General features: G+C 44.1%; 3 protein-coding genes across 8 annotated transcripts; 1 reads left to right on the forward strand and 2 right to left on the reverse strand.

The window, feature by feature from the left end:
- Nucleotides 1–1,507: 1,507 nt before the first annotated feature.
- On the reverse strand, nt 1,508–3,087 carry cbln12 (cerebellin 12). Its single transcript, XM_085254633.1, has 3 exons — nt 2,791–3,087; nt 2,295–2,414; nt 1,508–2,214 (listed from the first exon to the last, which is right to left on the reverse strand). The coding sequence occupies exons 1-3, from the start codon at nt 3,070–3,072 to the stop codon at nt 2,017–2,019; spliced, it is 600 nt and encodes a 199-aa protein (XP_085110759.1). The 5' UTR covers nt 3,073–3,087; the 3' UTR covers nt 1,508–2,016.
- Nucleotides 3,087–10,435, reverse strand: trim110 (tripartite motif containing 110). Of its 2 annotated transcripts, none has more exons than XM_085254631.1 (9): nt 10,321–10,435; nt 9,045–9,555; nt 8,867–8,962; nt 8,492–8,725; nt 8,055–8,077; nt 7,721–7,866; nt 6,122–6,393; nt 4,094–5,514; nt 3,087–3,451 (listed from the first exon to the last, which is right to left on the reverse strand). In XM_085254631.1, exons 2-8 carry the CDS (start codon nt 9,531–9,533, stop codon nt 5,245–5,247), a joined length of 1,530 nt encoding a protein of 509 aa, XP_085110757.1. In that variant the 5' UTR covers nt 9,534–9,555; nt 10,321–10,435; the 3' UTR covers nt 3,087–3,451; nt 4,094–5,244. The 2 variants fall into 2 exon arrangements, with proteins under 2 accessions (XP_085110757.1, XP_085110758.1); XM_085254632.1 differs by having other exon boundaries at nt 3,087–3,524.
- A 5,646-nt stretch (nt 10,436–16,081) lies between these two features.
- Nucleotides 16,082–25,302, forward strand: sall2 (spalt-like transcription factor 2). Of its 5 annotated transcripts, none has more exons than XM_085254689.1 (5): nt 16,082–16,528; nt 18,058–18,204; nt 19,468–19,521; nt 19,749–23,614; nt 23,940–25,302. In XM_085254689.1, the coding sequence occupies exons 2-5, from the start codon at nt 18,129–18,131 to the stop codon at nt 24,240–24,242; spliced, it is 4,299 nt and encodes a 1,432-aa protein (XP_085110815.1). In that variant the 5' UTR covers nt 16,082–16,528; nt 18,058–18,128; the 3' UTR covers nt 24,243–25,302. The 5 variants fall into 5 exon arrangements, with proteins under 5 accessions (XP_085110815.1, XP_085110817.1, XP_085110818.1 ...); XM_085254690.1 differs by lacking the exon at nt 16,082–16,528 and adding an exon at nt 16,538–16,972; XM_085254691.1 differs by lacking the exon at nt 19,468–19,521 and having other exon boundaries at nt 16,083–16,528.
- Nucleotides 25,303–26,088: the final 786 nt, after the last annotated feature.

Consider the following 26,088-nt stretch of genomic DNA (forward strand, 5'->3'; position numbering starts at 1 on the left):
CCTAGTTGGGATCGTTTGGCTCGGTGATCTTCAACATTGCTGTCTCGCTGTTGTAGATGCTCGAAATAGGAAGCGCAGCAGTTTTAGAGCTGGCTGGAAAAAAATAGATATTGTTTTAATAAACTGAAGTGTTCATGGACTGCACGGCCAAAAGACCTGTTTCTGAATGGCACACCATCAATTTTTTCAGCGGTTTATTACACTGGCCATAGCCCAGAAATCAGCCTACATCATTAAATGAATGAAGACCTGTTGTCATATCGGTCTATTAGTTTCTAGATGTATATAACCAGACGACGAGGGCGTATTATATATTTCCCAAGGTTACTGGTACACCTGGAACATTAATATTAGCTTCCTCTGGGTATTAATGTAATGGTCTGGCGCTTTCATATGCGATTCAGTTTTTTAATTAGGCTTTGGTGCCCTCTAGTGGCCTAATATTAAAATATAATTACTAGCTTTCAGTCTGTTATGTATGCAGTTTTCAGGGCACTGGGACAGAAAAGGGCTCTTATTGCCCCAGATTCATTTTTTCGTTTTCTTTTTTCTTTTGGTCAGTTTCCTTAATCACAAATTAATTAGACCATATAAGTGTAAACTAATCTTAAATAATCTCATACTTAGATTTCTACATAGGGCCCTCTGAGGTCAGATCACAGGAATGCCACACCCTGTCAGATACAATTGTATTTGAGTGGAGCAAATCTTGAAGTAAATAAACTGCCAATGGCTTTGAAGTTTGTTGTATTTGCAGGTCCTTGTGGGGCTCGGGGCAAAACGGAGGTTACTCACTCTACGTGGCTGAAGAGTGAACCAATCAGTACAGTGGCACTTAGGTGTAAAGTATAAAAAAGAAAAACATTTTAACATTTGTGCGAACACTGCAAGATTTCATTGTGTTTTCTGAGATTTATTTAGAAAGGCCATCATTTCCTGCCTAGGACTTGAGGTTAATTTAATAAGATATTCTTCCTTGGGAGCATTAATATGACAGCGTGAATTCATATCTAGGCTTTTTCCATTTTTATGAATTTTTTACTCATCATCCTAATTTCATAAATGTATAATTCTGGTAACAGAAGGATGAAAATGACAAAGGAAGTCAGAGAGAGAGAGAGAGAGAGAGAGAGGAAGATGGTGGGCATGAACCACGGAAGCGTAAGTGACTACATGTGACAGCACCCCACACTTTATCCACGGCAGCCCTGCAGAGATGAACCTGCCTGTTCGACAGAGCCTCCATCTGTCTGCGGCCCTGTAAGGAGCATCCACCGTACACCACACTTCATACCGGGTCCCACGCTGGTCCCTTCGGTCCATGCCAATGCCAGCTCTGCTGGTGGGATCTATATTTACAAACAGCTGCCATGGCACTAGGTAGGGTACAATGGAAGGGATGAGAAATACTGCCTTGTATAAGCAGATTAAACAGTCGCGGTCTTGGTGATTCATCAGATATTGTCTGAAATCAATCTCGCTCGCATACTCAAAGTGAAATACTGAGCCAGATTTAGACTATTTTATTTGGTCTTTGATAGAAATTTCTTTGTAAATAAACATTTGTTATATTATACTAACAGGCATATAGAGGAACAGCAGTCATACAGCACACTAGAATAAAGAGATTTTTTAAACATAGACAGGATGGCATGTGGAGCACAGCAGTGTTGAAACACTTAAGAACAGAAGCTTTTAGGTACTCTAGCACAGAAGCCCATGTTTTAAATGGCTACTTTAGAATTTTGCCACAAAGTATCTCCTATAACAAGCATTTAGACATAAAAAAAAAACCAAACAAAACAGAGCAAATGAATTCCTCAGAGAAATTATGTTTGCCATCTACTCTCATTTTCTTTTTGGTCCATTTGAACAATCATCTCATTTTTGCATAAAAGCCATCTTTTCATGCACTATATAAGGTTACAGATTGAAGCCTTTCTTTTCTCCCACCACCTCTTCCCCTTTTTTCTCTCAATCATTCTCACTTTGCGGCGCTTCAACCCTCTATCTTTCTCACAAGGGGAAAACCAGGAAGCCTGAGAATGTGGAGTACTTCCAGCCTCCCATCAGGTTGCCTCTCTCCAGTCTGAGGTAGGCCTTGTCGCCCTTCTCCATAATCACCAGGCCGGCATTGGTGGCGGCTTCTCTGGTCACGTCCTGGTCCCCGGCGAATGCCGAAATCATTGGCCAGCCGTTCACCATCAGGCTAACCTAAGAGATGGGAACCAGCGAGATTAAGAGAGTGATCCACTGGAACCACAGCTATGAGTCTCAGAGTTGAGTGGGCGTACCTGAATAGTTTGTCTATTGTAGGCCTTCACCACATGGAAGTTGAAGCTGTACACCCCCCTCCTTGGTGCCAGGAACACACTACTTTCTTGGTCAAAATGAGTGCCCACGTTAACCAAAATCTGAACAGACAGCAGGAAAAAGACGGGGGATGATAAAGTCACGACATGGGTCATTCTTTTCGTCTGTTCAGATTGCTTACTTCCAAACTACTGAGACCTATTTTCATACATCCCTCCCTCCCTCTAAAATGTCCATGGACATGCAGCTTGTGCAGCATAATCCAACCATGTTTTCATTATGTGGCTTCACTACAAGTTCAAAAGTTTAGCAATCAGCTCATTATCACACCCAATGGGAGAAGACACCTGACTACAAAATGATAGCACAGAGCCTTTTGTGTGTTTGCCCATTCTGTACTGTAAAAAATAAACCTGTCACAATTTGCCACAGTATGCTACAAATGGGCATAATAAACATAGATATCTGATAACTCACATTATCAAAGTAGATGATCATGGTGCGGTTGCTCATGTCTGTCGGCTCGTGGTTGGTCTGGCGGCTGGCAGAGAAGGCCACCCGACCCGAGCCAGAGCGCACCGACATGCCCAGGGCGTTTCCGGCGGGCTCGGACGAAGGCGTGGAGTCACACACTACCAAACATTTCCCCTCAAGGATGATGGGCTCTGTGTCATTCTGGCCCCTGGATCCCAAAGGTCCCCACAACAGGAGCATGCCCAGGAGGAGCAGGATGTCAGGGTGGACTGACCCGAGGTGCATGACTGAACCTGAGATTTTATTTTTTTTTAAGTCAAATATCTCTAATTTCTAAGGACAATAGTCACTCTGGGCAATCTGCAAAATAAATAAACATGCTACGGCTAAAGAAACACTCTATATCAGAACAGAAAGAGAAAGAAAACCTGTTTGTTTTTTTAATTTAGTCTATGTTTTCCAGGCAGTTTTGACTCAGATTGGTTTGCTGGTCATATCTGTCAGTCTTTTCTTTCGAGTTTCCCCCTTTTTGACCCCCAGACAAATCCCCAAATCTCTTCAGTGTCCTTTGTGCTGTGTCAACAGGGTCCAGAATGACACTCAGAAAAAAATCTCTTGATATTTTCAAGTTGATGTCGTCAGCAAAAAATAAGCAGAGATGTAGCTGAGGAGGGGAAGAGAGGGAGAGACAGAGAAAAGATAAGGGGCGGCACGGTGAGTGAAGATCCAAGTCCGGGCTTAACGGATGAAGACGAGGACGGAAAAGGTGTGGAAGAGAGGGGAAAAAAAAGATGAGGTAAGACTTTGGAGAGGTGACAAGGGAGAGGATGTAGGACCCAGAAGGGAATCAGAGAGAGAGAGATGGGGAACAACTCCACTGAGTGACCATCTGTCTGCCACACACGCTCGCTGTTTCTCCCACTTGTGCCTCTTGTTGCGCACACTCACACACGCTGTAGCCGCACGTACACACATTCATCTTCTCTGCAGGTTCGAAAGACTTTCTGTTGGTTCAGCTCACTGAAATGAGTAAAATGCAAAGCCCCCCTCCCCCCCCCACGCCTCCAATGCCATTTCAAAGTGTAGCATTTTTTAAATATCATCCATTTATCTGTGCAAAATCAGCAACAGGGTGAAAACATTTCCTTCTAAGCTTCAACAAAGTTATTCAGAGACAAATGCATCATGCTTCCTCATTCAAGGAATTACACAATTCATTGTGTTATTCATCAACAGTGACTAAACATGATCTGACTACAAAATTATGAGATTGTGAGAATAATAAAAGTAATAAACAGAGGATCACCTGTTCCCATGCAAAGGATCGTGTATTCCATATCTGAAGGACTGAAATATCCTTGTTGTCCCGCTCCTCTGTCACATTAATTCACAGCATGGCTGATCACAACCAAGATAGAGACTGCTCTGATCTCTCTGTCTATCTCCCTGTTCTTTCCCTTCTCTCTCTCTCTCTCCCTCCTTTCCATCTGCTTCGTTCTCACCCTTTATGCTGCATCCGCCCACTCACGTTTACAGTAATATAAAAGATAAATAAGTGTGAGCAGCTTCAAAGAGCAAAGTTAGCAAGTGAGTGGCAGTTTTCTCCCCTTCCCCCCCTGTAATTCCCAAACAAAACATTGATCTCCTCACAAGAATCAAAAGATCCTTCGCCATCTTCAAGACAGCGAGATTTATTTCCAGGTCTTTATGCATGTGGTAAATAGAGCTGGATTCCTCGATCCGCAGCACCGTTTGATCCATAAAGATGCTGCTTTTGTGCTTTTCTTTGATCATGCACTTAATGTCTAGACACTCCTAGATACAGACAGGAAATCCCAAAACAGAGGTAGAGCTTCAGAGATGTTTAAGAAAGGCTGGAGTGAGAAAAAAGTTCAAGTTTATCATATTAATATCAGCCAAACAAATTTCCAGCTTTTCTATAACTACATTACTTTATAAACAAAGGCCATCCTTATTTCTAATTGCTGTGGAATCAAGGTGCTGAACAATGTAACTAAAGTAACTAATTACTTTTAGAATATTTTAACTCAGTTACTAACTCAGTTACTTTTTTGAAGTAACTAGTAACTATAATTAATTACTTTTTCAAAGTAACTTGCGCAACACTGGAAATGAACATAATTGGTCCCCTTTAAAATGAGCCTTTCCATCTAGTGTTTAGGGAAGTATCAAATTCCCTTTGGGTGTCTTCTGGAAATGTTTTCACATGCCAGCTGATCGCAGCTTTAGAAGACACAGTTTTGTCTCTTTGGTGAGGAAGAGCTAAAGCTCTGTTTTAGAGCAGGAAGCAGAGAAACAGCAGCTCATGGCAAAGACTCCAACAGAGGTTTGCGTAAGTTACACAGACGGGGAAAAAACAACAGCACTTTATTTTGGAATGGCCAAAACAGCACAGAGTTCATCATCATCATCCTCCTAGCTGTCCTCTTCATCACATCAGACTTTAACAATAGTGATCCGACTGTTGAGCTCAGCTTTGTAGAGTCCAAAGCCCAGGCACACCGGCTGAGTAAAGGTGGTGGAGAAAGTGTGGAGGTGGATCAGGTTGTTAGACGGTCCCACCTCTGAGTAGGTGATGGTGCCTGAGCTGTAGTCCACGGCTACAGCAACGCGGTTCCCAGTCATTTGGTATGTGAGGCGGGTCTTCCTGCGGTTGTGCCAGGCGGCTAGCTTTTTATCGTGCTGCTGTGTCAAGCTCCATGAAACCTACAAGGGGTTTAATCAAGGAAGATGTTTTCATTTCAGCTGAAACTTTACTATCAAACAATTACTGATGTGGGGGAAATTGATCTGGCGATAATTTTAGTAACTGATATATATTTTAAGTTGAGCAAAAATCACTGCAGCGTTCCAAGGAAGTATTGGCTATATCTTAAATTGCATGTGGTTGACAAGGAAGGTATCACTGTAAATGTTCTCATCCTTCTGCAAAATGTGCTTCGATCATTGACGGTTAAATCAGGGCAGTGATTTTAGTAAAAAACCTAAACATAAAATTAAATGTACACAAAAGAATAGACTAGGAAAGAATAGAACTGGAATACAATTGTTGAACTGCTTTAGTGCACCAGAGGAAAATAGAAAGAAGGTTCACTTTTTTTCAAGGCCAAATTTACTGTTTCACTCTGACTGAATGAATAATGAGATGTTCGAAGGAAAAAATCTTTTTCACTGATGCCAAACAGACTGAGAGATGTCAGGGACAGGCATCAAACAGAGGCTCCTGCTCATTCTATTAGTTAGCAAAGAAAACACAAAATCTAACACTGGAACGAGTGTGATTAACCACTCTGGCTCTGCGGCACACTTGTACCTTGTTGTTCCCAAATGCATTGCCTTCTTTGCCCTTCCGTCCAATACTTCGGTAGCAGATGCCCACATCCCAGAATCCCTCGGCTTCCAGCTCCCAGTAGTGAGTCCCAGAGGAGAAGGTCTGGACGGTGAGGACCTGCGGCCAGTGGTCGAAACGTTCGGGATGAGCAGCGCAAGGCAGGCGGTTTTTAACTCGTGTAACTGAGCGCAGGTCATCCGAGATGCTCAACAGAGGATGAGCTGTGTTTGTGTCCAGACTCAAGGGACTGGTTACTGCAAGGAGAGAGATAAATCTTAGTTACTTTCCTCGTAGTACTTAAACTTGTTCGCCCATTTCTATGGAGCAAAACAGAACTTTTAAAATGCAAAACAGAGATTTATAAATATATGCTTTTGAGCCACACCTACATCCTCAATTGCTGTCACCTTCATTTTGTCCCCACTGCGTTACATCTGAATAAATATATTTAAACTTAAACGTTACAAACATGTATATGCATAATTCAGGTCATTAAACTCGTGCTTTTTAACATAAACATCATCTCCTATTTATTCAACACATTCATAGATGGTTCATCATGGTTTTAACTCCATTGATGATGCTTTCTTTATTTAGCTCAAGGCAAACATTTTTAGAGTTGAACTGACTCTGATTTGCTATTCTGGACTCAAAACTGAGTTTCTCTTCTTGGGATTAGAGGTCAGCGTTAGACTCAGAGTTTGTTAAACAGATTGCTGGTGTATTCAGCTTCATGTCTCTACCTTTGTATTTGTCTGTGCTCCTCTGTTCCCCGCCTTTGTTGATCACTATGTTTGTCTTCCTGTTTTTAGTGCCAGCTTAGATTTTGTGTCCTTATTTGGGATTTTGATGTCTGCTGCTTTTGAATTTGCGTAGACTCTTGTAAGTTACCAGCAGCATCTTATTAAAGCTTTTGTTTTGTTTGCTCAAGCTGTCAGTCTCTGAGTGTTGGCAAGTGTGTCCTCCAGTGAACCATAGAAACCAACTGAGAAATATTTGCTAATGACATCTACGTGTTACTGAAAACCCACAAACACATTCTTTAGGTTTTATCAAACATGAACTCCAAACAATGTCAAGAAAAATCAGGTCGTTGACTACAGAGGTGTTACATAGTTACATACATAGAAGACTGCTTACAGTCCATCATACCAAAGGTGCCATTGGTCCTATCTATCTATCTATCTATCTATCTATCTATCTATCTATCTATCTATCTATCTATCTAGCTGACCTTTCACTTCTAAATTGAATATGTAAATGACTGCACTCTGGAGCCTCACCTTAAGACCAACTGAGCATTATTTAAATGCCATGTAATTTATGATGTCTGCTTACAGCAGGATGATGTACCATGTCACTCAGAACTCAGATCATCTCAAACTGGTTTCTTGAACATTACACTGGAATTCAAATGGCCTCTACAGTCACCAGATCTCAGTCTAACAGAGCACCTCTGACATGTGGGTTAAGTTCTGAGGTTCAACAAGAAAGCTAACAAGCTTCATTCCCCAAAATGTCTAGCTATTCCGTTAAAATCATTAGCGGGGCAGGTAAGTGTCACACATTCATTCCACTCACAGAGTTCCCTCTTGAGGTCACTGAGACAGCGGAGGGTAGCAGTGATGAACTCGCGGTACTTGTGCTCGATGTCCTCCAGAATGTGCTTCCTGTCTGCGCTGATGGGATCAGGGATGTAAAGTGGACTGTTCAGCTCAGCTAATAACCTACAAATCAAAAGCACAAATGAAATAACGCCTTTATTATTTTGTGTTTTTCATTGTTTCTCTATCTCTCTTTTCTCTCGAGCTTCCACTGTAATAACACTCCCTAACATGACAACCCAAACACACGTCAACATAACACAGCTCAGGACGAGTCCTAATTCAGTCTGACTGGTTTGTTCTGGACTTACTTTGTGTCATCTGACTGAAAGGCCTGCGAAAAGAAAAGTCAAGGACAGCTGAGAAAAATGCACCAACAGAATGAAAAGCAGCTGTCTGTGTGAATGTGAATGTGCTCAGGTAGATTTTTTTTCTATAAATTCCTACATTTCTATATTTTTGCATTTTCAAATCGCCCTAATATGTAGCCATGCTAAATGTGTGATCTGCTGTAAAGCTTCACTCTCTGGCCACTGTGTATATGTGTAGGGTATTGCAGCATATTCCAGTCAGGACTACAGTGGTGGATTTCCTTGGCTAAAAATGATATTCTGCAGTCGTACAACAGTTAATCTCCCAATCAGAGATTGGACTGGATCGTTACTGGAAACTGGTGCATCCTGTCTTAAGCTATAATTTAGTTTCGTTTGCATGACCTAGTTCTGGAAAAACTTAATGCTACACTCACCCAGATGAGCAGGAAAGGGTCTGTCTCTGACAGCAGTAAGGCCAGATAGTGCTGGATTCTTAGGGTGTGGTGCATGTGGTCCCTCACTTTGGAGCAGTCTTCATTCACACGATCCATGACCTGCTGCCTCTCCTTCTTGGTGATGTCTCTCAGTGCCACCACCAGCTTGTTGACCTGGACCTGCAGGTCTGAGCCCAGCTGCTCCACCTGGGCATCGTCCTGCCTCAGAGAATCCTGGAACCAATGAGGACAGAATACTGGATTGCTGGCAGATCAGTGATTGAGACACAATCAAACCACATGACTTGTGATTTTGGTACGAACAGCTTTATGAGTCATTAGATTTCCTTTGCACAGATAAATATGTGTACTCACTACCATGGTGGAATCGATGTTCTCACGCTCTTTGAGGATTCGCTCTCCATCTTTCAGTTTTTCCTCTGCTTTTATAAGCAGTGTCTGAAGGATGACCTGAAAAAATCACCCAGTAGGTATTACAGCAACCACACGTTAACATAAAAACATACATTAATTGATTATCCATCCAGCACACCTTCAGATCATCCTCCACGTGCCTCAGTGCTTTCACTTTGTGCTGAGCGTGGCCTCCTTCCAGCAGACAGTCGCCACACACGTACACTCTCTCATCAGCACAGTAGTAGCGGAACAGCTCTGTGTGCGCCGGGCACCTTCGCTGGGACAGATCGCCCAGCGGATCCACCAAAAGGTGGGTGCTAAACACCGGTCTCTCAAGATGAGGCCGGAGATGTTCGGCACACAGCGACACTTCACACCTCAGGCAGGTCTTAACTGCCAATGGCGGTTGTCCTTTCTCTGCCTCGGGAGGGCAGCAGTCGCACAGCACTTCGCCGTGCTCCTCCTGACACTGGGGACAGGTGAAGCGACCTTTTCCTTCACCCTGGCTGCTCCAGGCCTCCCGGACACAGGCAGGACAGAAGCTGTGACCACAGGGCAGGGGCTGGGATTGGCTGAAGGTGTCTCGGCACACAGAGCAGGTCAGCTCTTCATCCATGGAGGCCATCGTGACAAGGATACTATAAACACTGGTTTCATACAACAGGACGAAAACAAATAAGCACATTGATTAAGCGGCAAACACACAAAACGTACAAATATCAACAACTGTACAGACTAACATGTTTGTGTGATGTATAAGAAAGACTAACACAAGACAGAACCACACACAGGCAGCGCTGGAATGGTGACAAGCCGGGAATGCTTGTTTCACTCCAACTGTGCACTCAGACCAGTAATCCTGTCTACTGGGCTTTTGCCTACTGTGCTCTATGAATAGATACTTCACAAAGTAAGCGGTTTTACTGAGAAAACATGCTGAAAGTGTACAAAAATATCAGAAAGGCCTCATCCACTTTTGTCAGGGAATATATCAGCACAACTAAAAGTGCTAGAAATGACATAGAATACCAAAAAAACCCTTCTTCTTCTTCTTCTTCTTCTTCTTCTTCTTCTTCTTCTTCTTTACAATAATATATACTATCAGATATTTAAAACATTATCAAATGAAACAAAGCAATTATCTAATAAACCCAGGTGTAATATATGGTGGTTCCTTTGCTTTAAAATAGTAGCAAAGGTGTTGTAACACTGACTGTAGACGAGCATTAACTGCACTTAGACTGAAGCTGTTGCAGTGGAGGGATCAGGAGATCATCTGACACAGATGGCTGGCTCAGTTTCCTTTACATGTGCTCTTCTTTTCTGTATTTCCCCCAAAACTTTAATGCTTTAACTAACAACTATGTATCATTAGAAATTTCTAAAAAAGCCACAGAAGTGTCATTCCTTACCCGTTAGCTTCTTAGTGTTTGCAGACTAAAGCCATCTGTGAGTGCGTGAGTTGTGTGCGATCAGACTGCCGATTGGAGGCTAATCCCAACAGATTCACTGCACTCAGAGAGGTCAGCTGATCCTGAGATGGGAGGAAGGGCAAAAGTGGGGGGAGTGGGGCAGGGAAATTGATTAGGTAACTCTGAAGATACAAGGTTTAAGGTTAGAGTTTACATCATGTCCCTGCACAATTTAAAACATGTCATCGTCACATAAAGCGTTTCCTCTCTAGCTGTCCTACACCATGTGTGTCCCACATGTCCAACGCTTTCCATACGTTTGTTTTTGTCATTCAGAAACATGACTGCAGCTTTCAGCAAGCTTAGCTTTACCTGACTTTGTTGGGCCAGTGAACTTATAACAGAGGTTTGGTTTTTTTGTTGAAACACACATGGGGGTGCCTACTGGGGTCAGTGGGGGAGCTGGCCCCAGGGAGGGGTTACCTGCCCCTCCCTTCCTTCCCTCCCCATCTCCAGCTGCCTCCCTCTTCCCGCTCCACCACAACCACCCACACATGCAGGGCCTTGGAGTAGGGGTATGTCACCAGGGTGCAGAGGAGGCTACCCCCCCCTCTGTCCCCTTCTGGCTGCCTCTGCCTCAATTTTATCCCACAACTTAGACATTCACATTACTCACACTCTCATTACACATACATATAGGATCTTGGGGGTGGGCACGATACACGGAGTCCAAAGTACCATCAGGGTGTACACCCCACCCCTGGCATCGTTGCCCACCTCTCAATTTTAAATACACGTAGACATTGAGGGCTAGCAGGAGGGACCATGCGCTTACCTGCTGCTCTCTGGCAGGTAGCTCCAAGCCCTCCTGGGTTTTAATTGCACCTTAGAACACACATGCATCAACATTACAATGAGCGGGTGGAGGGAGGTTTGGAGTCTTGTCTCACCCCCATTCTCTGCGACCTGCTGGAGCAGGGGGGCTAGGACTAGGAGGAGGAGTTGGCCGTCCGACTGCGGTCTGGAGTGTGGAGCCTTCCTGCTGCTGCGGAGTCAGGGCGGTCTGCCTCCCCCCACCGCAGGGAAAAGGGAAACACCACCTGGGTCTGGGTGCAGTTCCCCCCTCCAGGGGCGGGGACACCTAGACCCGGTTTGTAGAGTACGCTTGGGGAGTGTGATCGTGTGTACAACGTCTCTTTATGTCTGTCTCCACGTTGGTTGAGTGTGGAGTAAGTGCATATGAGAGCATGAGGGTGGGAATGGATGTTTGTATCTGTGTGTGCCTGTATGTCTGTGTCTATATGTCAGGTTGGGTGTCAGGCGCCACCTCTCTGGGGACACCTCAGGCCCTCCAAGGTTTGGAGGCCTATCTCCCCCTACCACCACTTCCCCTGCCAGTGGCGGACCCCCTCAGACATCGGTGCGTTGGTGGTTCTTTGTGTCCGGGGATGGGCGTCCAGGTACACACCGGCTCACTCCTTGGCGGCCGCTTATCGGGGCCTGGAGCCTGGGGCTCGCTCGGGCCACTTCGGAGGTGGGGTGCCCCCGGCCTCTCGGCCTGGGGCTCGGTCACTCAGGCGCAGCTGGCTGCCGGCGGAGCTCACGGGCGCGTCACTGCAACTCCCCCTGGCTTCTGCTCCGCGGCTGCTGAGTGAGCCCTCATCTGGGACTCTCCTCAGCTCTTTGCGGGACAGTGGCGCAGCTGCCCCTCTGTTGGTCTTCCTTGGTCTCTTGTGTTCTGGGGGCCTCTGGATGTCTGGAGTTTTGATCTCCTCCACACCTGCTTCACGCCCTGGAGGACGGGGCTGTGGCCCCCCCACACCCTCTAGCAGATTATTACATGAAGGAACCTTTTAAAAAACAAAAAACAAGCGCGTCCATGCTCACAGGTGTACACACGGGTGATCACACCCACAAACTACACCCTTTTTGGCTCCTACCTCAAAGCACACTGTGTTCTGTTGATCTTATGTGCTGCACAATAATGTTTAACATTTAGTATTTACTGTCATATTCCCATATATCATTGTGATGTTGTTTATTCTATTACTCTTGTTCTCTTCTGCTTGCTTTCTTTTTTCTTTCTCAGCAGGTGATCCAGGTGATTGATATATGCATTTTTTTTCTCTGCCCGTTCTGTTGGTTTTTGTCTTTTGCCCTTCTCCCCCGTCCCTCTTCTCAGCTGTTTCTCTTTCCCTCTTTCTTTCTCCCCTTCTTTCCCCCAGTCAAGTCTGTCCCGTATTCAGTAAGTGAAAATAAAATAAACAATAAAAGGTGAATCAAATGGACCATTACGGCAAGGCTGGGATGGTCAGTTTGGTAAAGTAAATCCGTTGGGCATCTTTCTTTGCCTTTAGACAACAATTCTGATGGCAAAAGAGCCAAACGGGACAGGCCAAAAAAAAAAAAAAAAAAAAAAAAAAAAAGAAACACACATGCATACTACTGTATTTTCCCATCACAAAAACTATCAACGTGAACCATTCAGTCAGTGATACTGGGGACAAAACAAACAACATATGCAGCAAGCTCAGAAGGGCGAGGTATTTACCTCTATATTTAATTTTTCTTTTTGTCTTAAGGAATACAAATATATGTGCGTTATTTGCTCTTAAACACAGGTCTTCAGCTTTACACAAAGTAATTTTGTTTTATTTCTGCCAACATTTCCATGCACAGACATGAGAAAGAAGACCTTGGGGTTTTTTCTTCTTTTCTTCCCCAAGCCTTTTTTACAATTAAAAACACGACCTTCAGAATATTCAGTATAGAAATGGATTGGGTTGGATTTCGGCACAAAGATGCGGTGCACAAAGTTGCACACAGAAAAGCAAATAATCACAGAACTTTTGTCAAGGGAACATTTTTGCAATTTTTCTCCTGGCATCTCTGATGAAAAATCTAAAAATTTGGAGGAAGCATCCTGTATTGAGGTCTTACTGTAATTTTCATGCTTTAATAGACACCTCTAAGAAATGTGAACTTACGAGAGCTGATGACATCCATTTTTTTCATTATAATAAAGGTTCAAAATTTCAAAGACCTGCCACATCCATTCAAGAAACACCAATTAGCTCCTGAAATATTCAAATGTTATTGTTTTTTTTAATGACAATGTAACTTCATAGAATTAGGCATGAAGCTAAGAGTTAATAAATAACAAAAAAAACCTCTTTTGTTATTTATTAACTGACTTAACAGTATGAGTAATTTGAATGTACAATATCCTGGACTCTTCAATCAGTAATGTTTCCTAAAGTCATAGGATGTTTTGGGTCTTAAAACCATCAGACGGGTGATAATGCTCGTGCCCATGTGGTGCTACCATAACTGCGACTATTCTCTGGACCCATGGTTTAAACAAATTCTGGCCTCAGTGATATCCAGCATGTAGTAGGTTCTGAGCAGCAGAGGCCTTAAACCTCCTCTAATAAGTCTGAGTTCTCTGCTGGTTGCCGGGATGGATAGTGTGTCTCTCAGGCTGCAAACACTTTTCCTTCACTGGTTTGTGGTTTGAAACTGGCTGTAGGTGTGAATGTGAGCCTGAATGGTTGTCTATCTATTGGGTTAGCCTTGTGATAGACTGGTGGCCCATTGGGGTGTACCCTGCTTTTCATCCACTGCCAGGTAGGATAATTTTTAGCGCCCTGGAAAAGTGGTTAGGATGGATGGATGGATGGATGGATGGATGGATGGATGGATCATAAAGGGGTCTTTATTCACTAGACTCTTAAGAGTAAAATGGTGCATCCAAAACTCACTTTTTTAACGTAAGTCTCAACGACAAGGCAAGAGGATCAGAATGAGGTTGTTAGAGTAGTCAAGCATAACCCCTGAACCATAGTAGCACTCACTGTCTCTTTACCTTTATTTGAGTAAGGACATGTAGGTATTTACGAGATCCAGTCAGACCACCATTGTCCCATTTTCCTTCTTTTTGGAGAGTGGTATGAATGTAAAGGTGTCAGGACGGTGCTCAATTGGGCCCCTAACAACAATAAAAACAAATATCTTCCCCTTAACACTGAGTACTGCGCTCACTTTACAATCTAAGGTATAATGCAATCTAGATAACAGGAAGTGATGTGAGCAACACAAGGCAATGTGAAGCAAATGAAATTTGATGTTTCTATTTTTCAACTTTGTATCATTCAAGACACTGGAACAGTGAATGCCTGCAGATGTTGAACTAGAAAAATGAAATATTTGCAGCATGTGCAGCACTGTCATTGTTATAAAATGTAAGCCGTACAGGTGTGGACTTTCGCTAGCAGAGGTTGCAACAAAGCAGAGAACTGTCATTAACGAGCTTCATTAGAACAGATAGAATAGAATAATCATTTAATTGTCCCACAGGGGGGAATTTGGTTGTACAGACAATTACAGACAAGAAGAAATTGGCCAGGCAGCCAGCTCTATGAAGAGTCTTGGTGGTTCCCAACTTCTTCCATTTACAGATGATAGAGGCCACAGTGCTCACTGGGACCTCCTGCTGCAGATCTACCCTTCCCCAAATCTTTGCCTCAATACAATCCTGTCTTGAAGATCCACAGACAATTCTTTGGACGTCATGGTTCAGATTGAGCTCTGACGTGCAGTGTCAACTGTAGGACCTTATATAGATGTGTCCAATCAACTGATTAAAAAGATATTGTAAACTCGTTCAGTATCTAATTACGTAGCACTGGTATTCTTTTTTAACATGTCTTTGAGAGACACCTAGTGGCTTTATTGCTGTAGCACACAAGCCACCGCACCTGTCTGCTTATAGGGAGACATATAATCAATAATCAATATCATGACAGTAATACAAATAAAAAATGAGGCTGCTGGCACAACTACATCATTAGCTGACAAAATAAGCGTTGTAATGCACAAAGAAACTCACAGCAGAAGCTTTTTACACTGTTTAACACTAATATAAGCGGTGCATGAACATGAATCATTCATATTTTCTCATAGGGGTCACCAAAGAAAGATAAATTGCCTGTAAATACTCTGGAGGAGACTAGAATTTTTCTTTATATCATCACTTACTTCTACTGATTTTCACATTATTGTCTCCAAAATGAACGAAATATAATGATAGAGTGGCTCAAGTGGGCTGCTCACTTTTTCTTTTTTTTGATAATTCAATACAACATCAGTCTGTGGACTACATCTACAGAGATATCTAACCTTAAAAAAGAAAAAGAAAAAAAGAAATCATTATCCTCCTAAGACCCGAACTCTTCCACGGCATGCATTTTTAATTTCTCTTTGATATTTGGGCTGATTGGGACCCGATGATTGTAAAAACAAAGAATTACCAGATTTTCATTTTTTTACCTGATTTTTGTTTCTAAGAAAAACGAGAGCCACATGAGGATATTCGTTTGAAATTTCGATAGAACAGTAACAGTATAATGTCCTCGTAAGTGGATATCAGGCCCCTGTAGAGCAAAATTGAGTATTTTGGTCTAAATAACCCAAAATGTGATGTCCACATATGTGGACGCCAGGTCCTAGGAGGGTAATAATATGACTCAGTAGTGGTTGTTATTTTTATCAATGGGAACCTCTGTCACTTAAATCCTACATGGATTCATGTCTGCATCAGAGGTGTGCGCGCTCCCGGGCCTGCACTCTTATGTGACATGCACACTGAGAGCCAATGTGGAGGTAACCGTGGTCACAGTTTCCCTAAGGACCGTCTGGCGGCGAGGGCCATTAATTATAAGAGACAGGAAGACAGACACCGAGCCAGCTTAGCAGACAGACAGACAGTACCGCAGCTAGCGCAGACAGGCCGGACAGGAGCAGGCCCCGACAAATACAAAGAGGGGAGGAAGAGCGACACGTAATCTACGGCCAAGGGGGGGAAAAACATAATCCTCCCCTTGTAGCGAGCAGGCTACGGCTATCTGCACCGGTCCTGCTTTCGCTCCTGACCCTGGACTCTGGGTGAACACACTCAGGCATAATAACCCTTTTGTCATAAGAGAAAGAACGCGGTTTTCTACGGAGATAAATAATTGAAAAAAATGCGGCTGTGTGACTGCGCATCCCTGGCAGTGAATAGGAAAATGCTGCGCCAGTGTCCCGGCTGAGAGACGGAGCCGATCTTTCCCAACACAAGCTCCCCGGCTTCCCCACTCTCTCTCTCTCTCCCTCTCTCTCTCCTGTCATTACACAATATCGCTGCCAAAAATTCATCGTTTCGAACATGGTAAGTTTTCTTTGTGTTATATTTAACGGGCTTGTGTCGGCGACGCGCGGCCTGTGGGGGAAATGCACATCCGGGACTGCATTTTTTTCCGGAGAAGTCATAATATTTATGAATCATAACTTGTTATGATGTAGGAACGCGCGTGGCGTGCAACAGGTCGCCGTACAGTAGCGGGGACGCGCATCTCAGGGCCAGATTTTGAGCTTGGTTTCCAAACACTGGTGCTCACATACACACACGGGCGCGCGTTCAGCCTTTGTATACGCGATCAAACTGGCGAGATGGCACGAAAATCATACTAATATTAAGAAGAATAAGAAGGCCTTGTTGGAATGATGGAGACCAGGTTAAAAGGGATGATATTATCCGCTTCGACTGTTTGTCTGCTATTAGAGTAATGGCTTCATTCTCTTTTACAAGACACCAGCGATTACACAATGACACGTAGGTTATTAGCCAAATGATTTCCTTTTTAATCCCTACAATATTCCGAAATCACTGCCTGGTTTGGACAGAAAGCCTTTTTCCCAATATAATCTTGCTGTTAAGAACGTCAGATTAGTGGATGGTTATTACCCGTATTAATTACTGATTTAGAATTTTGGCTCCATTATTATTCTGCCCAAGCCCCAGTAAGAGAGGGAAGAAGGTGGATGCTCTTTGGGTGGGGGACTGTCACGGGGCCCAAGTGGAAAATGTATTTTTCTCCTCACCATGGCTGTGTTTTTTTCCAACTCCACGTGCTAAGCAGCCGTGATGAGGTTTGAAAAGGGAGCATTGTGTCTCCAGTCAGTGGCCTTATGTGTTGGAGAGGCTCGGAGAGGGTGATGTTCACTCAGCTGAGCTCCCTCGACGTCATTGTTGCAAATTTCACCTGATTTCAGGCGCTCTGTTTCACCGAGCTCACGCAGGAGGCTGTTTGTGGAGGTGTCGGGAGGGGGGAACACAGCCCACGCACACTTTGAAGTGTCGGTGTTCGACAACACGCCCCGTGACAGGATGCGTTTGATTTATAGTCTCGGGAAACAAGGTTTTAGCGGATACGGATTTTTTCCTTCCTTGCGCACTATTAGCTTTTACGTTTTAACAATCGACTGCTCGGGGAGGACTCATAATGTGATGAACTTGTGCGTAAATGTGTAAGGGTTTACCGAACAGAAGCAGTGGACTCTCGGCTCAAAAGATGGGGTGTTCACTCGCCATTTGAATGCAAAGTAGTGGATGAACAAGTGAGCTGTGTGTATGCGTGTGTGCGAGTGTGTGTGTGTCCAGAGAAGGAGGGCCAACGCCGTGTTTTCAGAATAGAAAGACTTGTTGAGAGAAACTGTCACACATGCCTCTTTGGTTCTTGTATTCCCCCCCTCTTCTCCACAATGCCACAAACGTGGAGCCACTTTATTAAGTCTAATCGAACCGGATCACCCGGTGTCAGATTTTTGGAAACCATACTGTAGTTTGTCTTTATTTATTTAATTCTTTTTTCTTTCTTTTTTTTTTGTCTAAGTAATTTAGTTACCTGCTTTTTTCAGTGCGCAGGGAGACAGAGTAAAAGTTGTGTGTTGGCCAATGCGCCCCTGCGTCGGTCCCATCCTGTTGAAGCATGTCCCGTCGGAAACAGAAACGACCCCAGCAGCTTATGAGCCTGACCCTGGGTGCCTGTCGGAAACTTGAGCATGGTGAGACATAGACTATATAAATCAATAGAACAATGATCAATAATAAGTAAGACGATATTCACATTGGATGCCGTAGTATAGGAGACTTAGCCTTTTCTTAGTATGCGCTTTGTGCCTTTTACACAAGTACATTAAAATGTAGTGCTTATTTAGGATGTACATTTACAGTTTAAATTAAAATGACTATTAGCTCCTTTGGGACTTCAAATATGTTTTTACTGTTTATATTTTAAGCTTTGTTGACTGAGATGTAATCATTTACTCTTAATCAGCCTTTTATTAATTCAATTTAAGTGTTTCAATTGAGTTCATTTGCGCTAAAAGTTTAACCAAAGTTAAATGTGCATGTTATAGCATTGTGCTAAGAAAATGGCTTGCTGGAATAATTTGAGTGCAGACGCTTTAATTCCTTCTGTGCAGGTTTAAGCCTTAAGCTGCTTCCTTGGCCCTATTAAACCCAAGTATCTTCACTCCTCTCACACTGCCAGTTTCAAACACACAGACCACCCACATTTCAGAAAAACACAATAAATCAAAAGCAGTATCACTGAAAAACAATGCAAGGTGAACCTGAAGGCGTGTGCTATGAAAAGGGTTAGGGTTTGAAGCAAAGACGTGAGCACGAGAAGGTCAAGGAAAAAGAAACTTTGTGGGGCACTGTATAAGGTGTTCTAACTGCAACAGCCCATTGTCCCCATTCAGCTTTGTTGCTAGCCACTGAAGCATGAACATGCCCACAAAGACGTGTGTGTGAAGGCGTGCGCGTGTGTGTGTGTGTACACACAGTTGTGTGTATTTGTGTCCGCTTGTCCACTTCAGTTACAGGAATAGGGACCCCATTGTGTCACAAAATTGTAGCTGTTGAGCTAACAGCAGGAAGTTCTGTATGCATTTGGGTGCACGTGAGTATACAAAGTGTTACGGAGTTTGCTTGCAGAACATATTTGCTGAGTCGTCATGTCTGTCATGGCCTTTTTGTTTTGCTTGCACGACAAACTCTTCCTCTGGCTGGCCTATCAGGAATGGGACCCCCAACTGTTTAAAGTCAGTTTTACTAGCCAGTCAGATACCCTGCAAAGTGTTCAGTACTTGACTAAGAACTAACTCTTGACACCCCTACTGGGCCAGTGGGGGATGGGCTCTTCAGTAAGACAGACTGAATGGAGGAAGAAAGAAAGAAAGAAAGAAAGAAAGAAAGAAAGAAAGAAAGAAAGAAAGGCATAGATGAAAGATTGCCTTAGGATGCGTCTTATTTTATTTTAGGGAAGTGGAGGTCTTGTGTGTGTTTCCCTGGAAACAAGGTGGTCTCCTCTGCGGGTGAGTATATTCTGAGTGCATGTGTGTGTTTGTGTGCAAGCATGTGTGTCTGTGTGCAGACAGCAGTAAAGAAGCAGCACAAAGAGAACAGGAAAAAACATTTAGTTTAGTTGGCTGGAAATTAACCCCTGAGGCCAAAATTCACCTCCTACAGACCATTTGTTTTTTCATACCCTTCACGTGAAGTAGCCACCTAAATTTCTTTTCCTTTTTTTCAATACCTGCAGATGACACCTCGGCACTGAAGTCACACTTCTTTTCATTTATCACGGATTCTACTTTGTGCTCTTTGTCTTCTCCTCAAAGCTCCCAGCTGCCCCATACGCTCTGTTCATCTCTCAAGGGCTCTCAGATCGCCTCTCAACTTACTGAGGGTCAATCCCTACCTTGTTCACCGATAAAGCCCCACCAGCAGCCTCTCAAAGACCTACAGCCCTCCCTTTCATCAGACTTCCCTTACTCCCCTCTCACATCCCACATACAATTCTCACCTGGCTTCAAGTTGTTTGCCAGCAATTCCGCAGCTTTCGTAAGTGCTGTTACCTACCCTCCCAGAAGCTCACAAATGGCCTCTCCCAAGCTGGGACTATCAGCCACCACCACAACCTCTTCTTCCTCCTCCTCATCCTCTGCTTCTCTATGTCCTCCACCACACCCTGGAAGCCCCAGTCGTGTGCCCGAAGGCCCTCCGAGTCCTGTTACACCTACCCCAAGCCCTGGAGTGTCATCTGCTTCGGGTGCACCTTCTAGGACCCAGCTGAGCATAGCTTTGATCCTGGAGGAGCTTCGGGTGTTGCAGCAAAGACAAATTCACCAGATGCAGATAACAGAGGAGATCTGTAGACAGGTCCTGCGCCTTGGTGGAGCCTCCTATAGCATAGACACACCTGCCCAACATCTTCTCCCTTCTGTACCTCAGCTCTGCCTGGAAGGCAGTAAAAGGGCATCTAGTCCAATAACCCAGCCAACTGCATCTCAGCCTTCCACCTCTATGGCTCCTCTTCTAGCATGTTTCTCCTCCCTGCTTCCCTCCCAAGCAGTCAACAAGCCCACACAGCAATGCACCTCCTTGTCTCAAATCCTGCAGCCTAACAAGGTGCAGATGGAGGAAACAGGTGGGGCAGCTGGTGCTCATGGTCTCACAAGGGTGAGCTCTCGCTCATCAGCTCCCTTGAATTCTTCCTCTGTTGCCACCACAGTGGCTTCCTCCACCTATCCGCTAGCACTGTCATTAGCTCTACCCAGTCGGTATCTTCATGAGAAGTCTCCAAATACTACTTCAGTGAGCGGGCACAGTGGTCTCTCCTTCCTTAACACACCCCTCCCCACATCAGTACCTATAGTCCCAAACTCACAACATGCTCTGCAATCTGCTTCTAACGGAGGAGAATCTTCTTCTGCATCCAGTTCCAACAACACTGTCGGCCGTCTCCAGCATGCCTGTCGCTTTTGTGGAAAAATGTTCAGCAGTGATTCAGCCCTGCAGATACATCTCCGCTCACACACGGGGGAACGACCCTACCAGTGCCCAGTTTGCCTCAGCCGCTTCACTACACGAGGTAACCTCAAAGTTCATTTCCTACGGCACAGAGAACAAAACCCCGAGCTTTCGCTGTCACTTCTGCCACCGTCTTTGTTTGGGATTGCATTAGGGACTACTGCGGGATCGGATATGGGACAAAACATGAGCAGCGGTAGCAGTACTAGTGCCATGAATACGATACAGAAGAAGCGAAAAAATAGGGCTGAGGATGAAACATCTGGAGACAGTTTGGAAATCAGTGGTTCTAGTACTGGGCTACCACTAGGGGCTTCTGGAGGGTCGACCCCATCTTCCCTACCCCTGCCCCCGAGTGTTGATCTAGCGTTGATTTCCCACTCTCTCCTGCAATTTAACAGAGCTGCAGTGGTAGCTGCTGCAGCATCTATCACAACTGGCTCATCCAACTCATCCTCCTCATCGTCTTCCTCCACCTCATCTCTCGCAACCTCCCTTCTCTCAAACCCTTCCTTGTCCTCATCTTCTGCCATCACAGGATTATTCAAGGGTGCCAAGCAGCATCACTTTGATGAAAACACTCCTCCCCATGCCCCAGTGCTTTCCCCTGCTGCCTATTCCCAGCTAGCCCACCTACCTAAGCTTCTTTTCCCAACTGTCTCCACACCTTCTTCTACCCCAGCTGCACACTCATCCCTCTACAACCATCCAGCTTTGGGCTTGCTCCGCACCCCTCTACCTTCTGCTCCAGGCTCCCACCAACATGCTTCTTCAAGCCATTCCCAGCTTTCCTTTCCCTTCTCTTCTTTTCCTAAAGTCACAGGTCCACCCACAACTACCAATGCATCTTCCCTGCCTTCCTCCATAGCCCCCACTCCTACATCGGAAACCTCTAAGCTGCAAAGGCTGGTCGAGAAGCTAGAGAAGGCCCCTCGACCTTCCTCTTCTCCATGGAGTTCTTCCAATACTTCCAATTCTGTGATGGAAATGTTATCTGGCAGTACCACTACCTCTTTAGCAACTTCAGCAAACAGTAGTTTCACAAATGCCAGCAATTCTACCACATATGTCATGGCATCTCCACTGTCTTCTAGCCTTGTTACTACTTCGGTTTCAAACTTCACTCGCGAAATGGTAGCTGCCCTAGGCATGGGTGCCAATGGAGCAAGTGCCATGGCAGGAGGCATGTTACCATCACTGATTACAGATCCAGCTGGTAACCTTACATCCAATCAGTGTGGGGTGTGTCTACGAGTGCTGAGCTGCCCCAGAGCATTGCGGCTGCACCAGGCCACACACCTCGGAGAACGGCCTTTTCCATGTAAGATATGTGGACGATCCTTCTCTACCAAAGGCAGTCTGCGATCCCATATTGCCACCCATCATGCCCGGCCCCCCAATGCACGTGTACAGAACTCTTGCCCACTGTGCCAACGTAAGTTCACTAATGCTCTCGTGCTTCAGCACCATATCCGTATGCACCTTGGTGGACAATTGCCTCCAGATGGCACAGAGGATTCTGCACATGAGATGCCAGCTGAATCTAAAGCCATATCCTTGGTACAATCTCAGTCCCAGTGCACTGACCCAAATGCTACTTCAAGTAATACACCTCCCCTCGCAGGCCATTCAAAGAGTATGGTTCCAACTCAACAAGTTAATACTGCAACAGTTGCCTCTGTCCCTGCCTCTGACAGTATGAAATCAGCTGAGTTCACTCAAAATCCAGGCAAGTCTGCACCCTCCAGCCCAGACCACATTCCCCCCTCTGACCTAAGCCCTGACCCCTTTATGAATCCCACCACACAGACTTCACCACCAGGCAGTGCAGACCCCCCTGTGCTTACTGTCAGTGTCCCTTTGCCTGCATCCCAGCAGACAGATCAAGCTTCACCAACTGGCGAAGACAACCAAGTTCCACAAGCCACTGTTGGTTTCAATCTTCCAAAATCTACCCCTTCACCATTTACTTCCAGTGTTACCAAAACCACAGAATCACCTACTGCTACTGAGATGGACTGTGGAGAGGATGAAGTATCTACCTCTTCCGATGCCTTCCTTGGCTCTAAATCAAACGTAGAGGACTTGCAAAGCACACCTGCTCTCGATGATCCCTTTTCCTACACCTGTCCCAGCACCACCTCTAACCCCAATCTTTGTGACGGTAATACAACAACAACCTTGGAATCAGACCCAGTCTCTCCAAGGCCCCAATCACCAGAGCCCATAAATAAAGATAAAGAGCTCTCATCTCCACCCACAACACCAAAGCAAGACCAAGCAACTGTGCCAGAAGGAGAACCCAAGCTGACGTCAGCTTTGGAGGATACAGACAACACTGGAGCTGAAGTAAGAGGCGAACCCCAGAAAACAGCCACTTTTGTAAGAGAGACACGTCAAAGCTTTCATTTTAGTTCATATGGGAGGGAAGAACGGGCAGATGGCATAAGTGGATTCGGCTCAAGTTCAATACTGGATGCTTCTGGCCCCATCAACCTTGCTCCAACCCTCCCGTCTCCGATGTCTCGTCCTGAGAAGAAGACCTACTGCTGTGCTGAGTGTGGAAAAGAGTACGCCAGTCGCAGTGGGCTGAAGGTAAGGAACAAGTTCCATCATTTATATCAATAAGATGTGTAGTTATGTTTGCACAATTACTGTGTTGAACAGAGCATTTTGTCCTACACAAAAGAGAGTTTTTCATTCCCACTGTCACCAAGTGCTTTACTGTACAATGTAAAGCACACTGAGGTGACTGGTGTTGTGATTTGGCACTAAATAAATTGAATTAAACTGAATTGAATTAAGCTGGACTCTAAAATTACCTCTGCTGTGCAATTTTAGCCTACCCAAATTCTATTAAGATTTGTCTTTACAAGATGATGATTATAAATAAAAATCTTTCAAATCTATTCAATTTTAGGGGCACATGAAGCATCACGGCGTGGTATCCAAAACATCACGTCCGTCAGCCCGGAGTCGCCGTTCCTCCACTGACCAACTTCCTTCTTCTACATCTATGACTTCCTCAAACATTCCAGCCACTAGGAGCTCAGCAGGCTTCTGGAACCAGTATCAAGCATTCCTCAACACCAGCGCTGAGCCAACTGATGACCCAACCACTGCAGGCCGAGGAGAAAACGAATCATCAAAATCTCCTGTTTTGTCACAGATGGATCCAAGAGCCCACGAGGAAGCTGGGGAAGAGTCCAGCGAAGGGTCATAACTCGCATAGCCGTAACTGGCTGGTAAATGTTACGGTGTTTTTGATTGTTGTTTACGTCTTGGTGTAACTGTACGGGCATATCATTAGTACTGCTTCCTTAACACATTTCAGGTTGCCTGTCAATGATAGTCAGAATAATATGTTTGTATATTTAAAGTTGTGAGTCAATCAGCTTGGTCCTGTTGTATTAAAAAAGAGACAGCTGTAGTGCAAATAAAAAAAAAGTGTGTATTCAAAGTAACAAAATTAGCCCAGTTATAGCTGGATTTGTTAAAAAGTGAAACTACCATTGTCTGTCTGACGTTCTTAACAGAGTAAAATTTGAAATGTTTGGTTATTAAAAAAGAGAATGGGTCATAATTCATATTACGTTTAAACATCCCAACAGGCTCAGATAGATAAATCTGATATTACTGGCTTTGAGTCATAGGAAATGAAGCTACAATAACCAGTTTAAACCATTTTTGGTAGTGTTGTAAACATGTAGACACTTTTGTTCTGTTGTGGCATGTACCAAATCTCATCCATCTGACACCAAAGGAGACTCGAGCCAACCAAAAGAAAATATTTTGGAAAATACTACAGCAAACTCATGTGTGTTTCATATGAAGAGAATTCTTTTGCTGATAGGGATGAGTAAACAAATTATTGGATCTAAAACTACATCTTGCTTTGTAAAAGTCAACAAGGTGAACAATATGAATGTGTTACTGGGGGGAGGGGGGGGTGTATATGGAGTCTTTTGTCCCCGTCCTGTGGCTCTTAAAACTACTTGCTCCTGCTGTGATTTCCTTTTCACTACCTTGTCCCGTCAAACCAGAAGCACACCTGCAGTTTTTGTGAGCCCAGTGAGGGCGCGATCCTTTGTGTGACCCTTGCCCTTCAGCTTTGTGAGTATTATGATTGTCGTTTAGTCCAAAAGTACTATCTGTAAAACCCTTTCAGTTGCTAAAGTTACTAAAACTTTAAGTTTGTGTATAGAATGTATAAGAAATCTGTCTGTTTGTTGTACGCTGTTATTTCAGTATCTCCACATTAAAAACTAATTTGGGAAAAAATATATATTGTTCAGTCTTGTTCTTCCCCCAAAGGGAGGGAGTATGTAGTCGGTTCAGTTTGTTTGTTTGTTAGCACTCTAGCATCCACAGTCTTCAACATGTTATTTTCCGACTTTGTATGATGCTAGAGATCAATAAAATCTCCAGCTGATTTAATTTAGGGGAAAACTGAGTCAAAGTCAACTTCACATTAAATGTTGAAAATCAGTAAAAACTCTATAAAACACAACTTTTTATGGATCATCTTCAAACTTCACAACAATATACTAGGCCATGGGGGACATGAGAACCTAGGTTGGCTAAGCATTTGACCTTCACCTTCATTTCTAGCACCCAAGGTCAAAGTTAACCTTGAAAATAAATTTCAAGAATCCATATTGAGTAATATACGATATGAAAGGGCATGGATAGAGCTGTACAACACACTTTATATTTTTTCAATTCCTACAACGTCACAGTGACGCCATAATGTTTCATGCACTATATCATAAAATTTCAGGTCTTTACAGCTTTTAGAAGCCAAAGATTTCAGCCAGTTCTGCGTCAGTCATGAGGAAAAAGATAACAAAATACACCATTTTAGTATGTAATGCTTCATGGTCATAGGTCAAAGGTCAGGGTCACATGAATTAGGAAAACACTTCAGTTTCCATAGGATCATTTCCAAACTTTAAAGCAATATATTAACTACAAGCACTTTCTTTGTTTGAGCTCTTTAAAACTTTATATTTACAGCACAATGTTACATGTTTTACAATGACACAAAATGATTTATATGCGATTTATAT

This window comes from Mchenga conophoros, linkage group LG18 (genome assembly GCF_057382185.1).
Source record: "Mchenga conophoros isolate Kocher_MC1m ecotype Shallow Benthic linkage group LG18, M_conophoros_male_GT1.1, whole genome shotgun sequence".
Classification (NCBI taxonomy): domain Eukaryota; kingdom Metazoa; phylum Chordata; class Actinopteri; order Cichliformes; family Cichlidae; genus Mchenga; species Mchenga conophoros.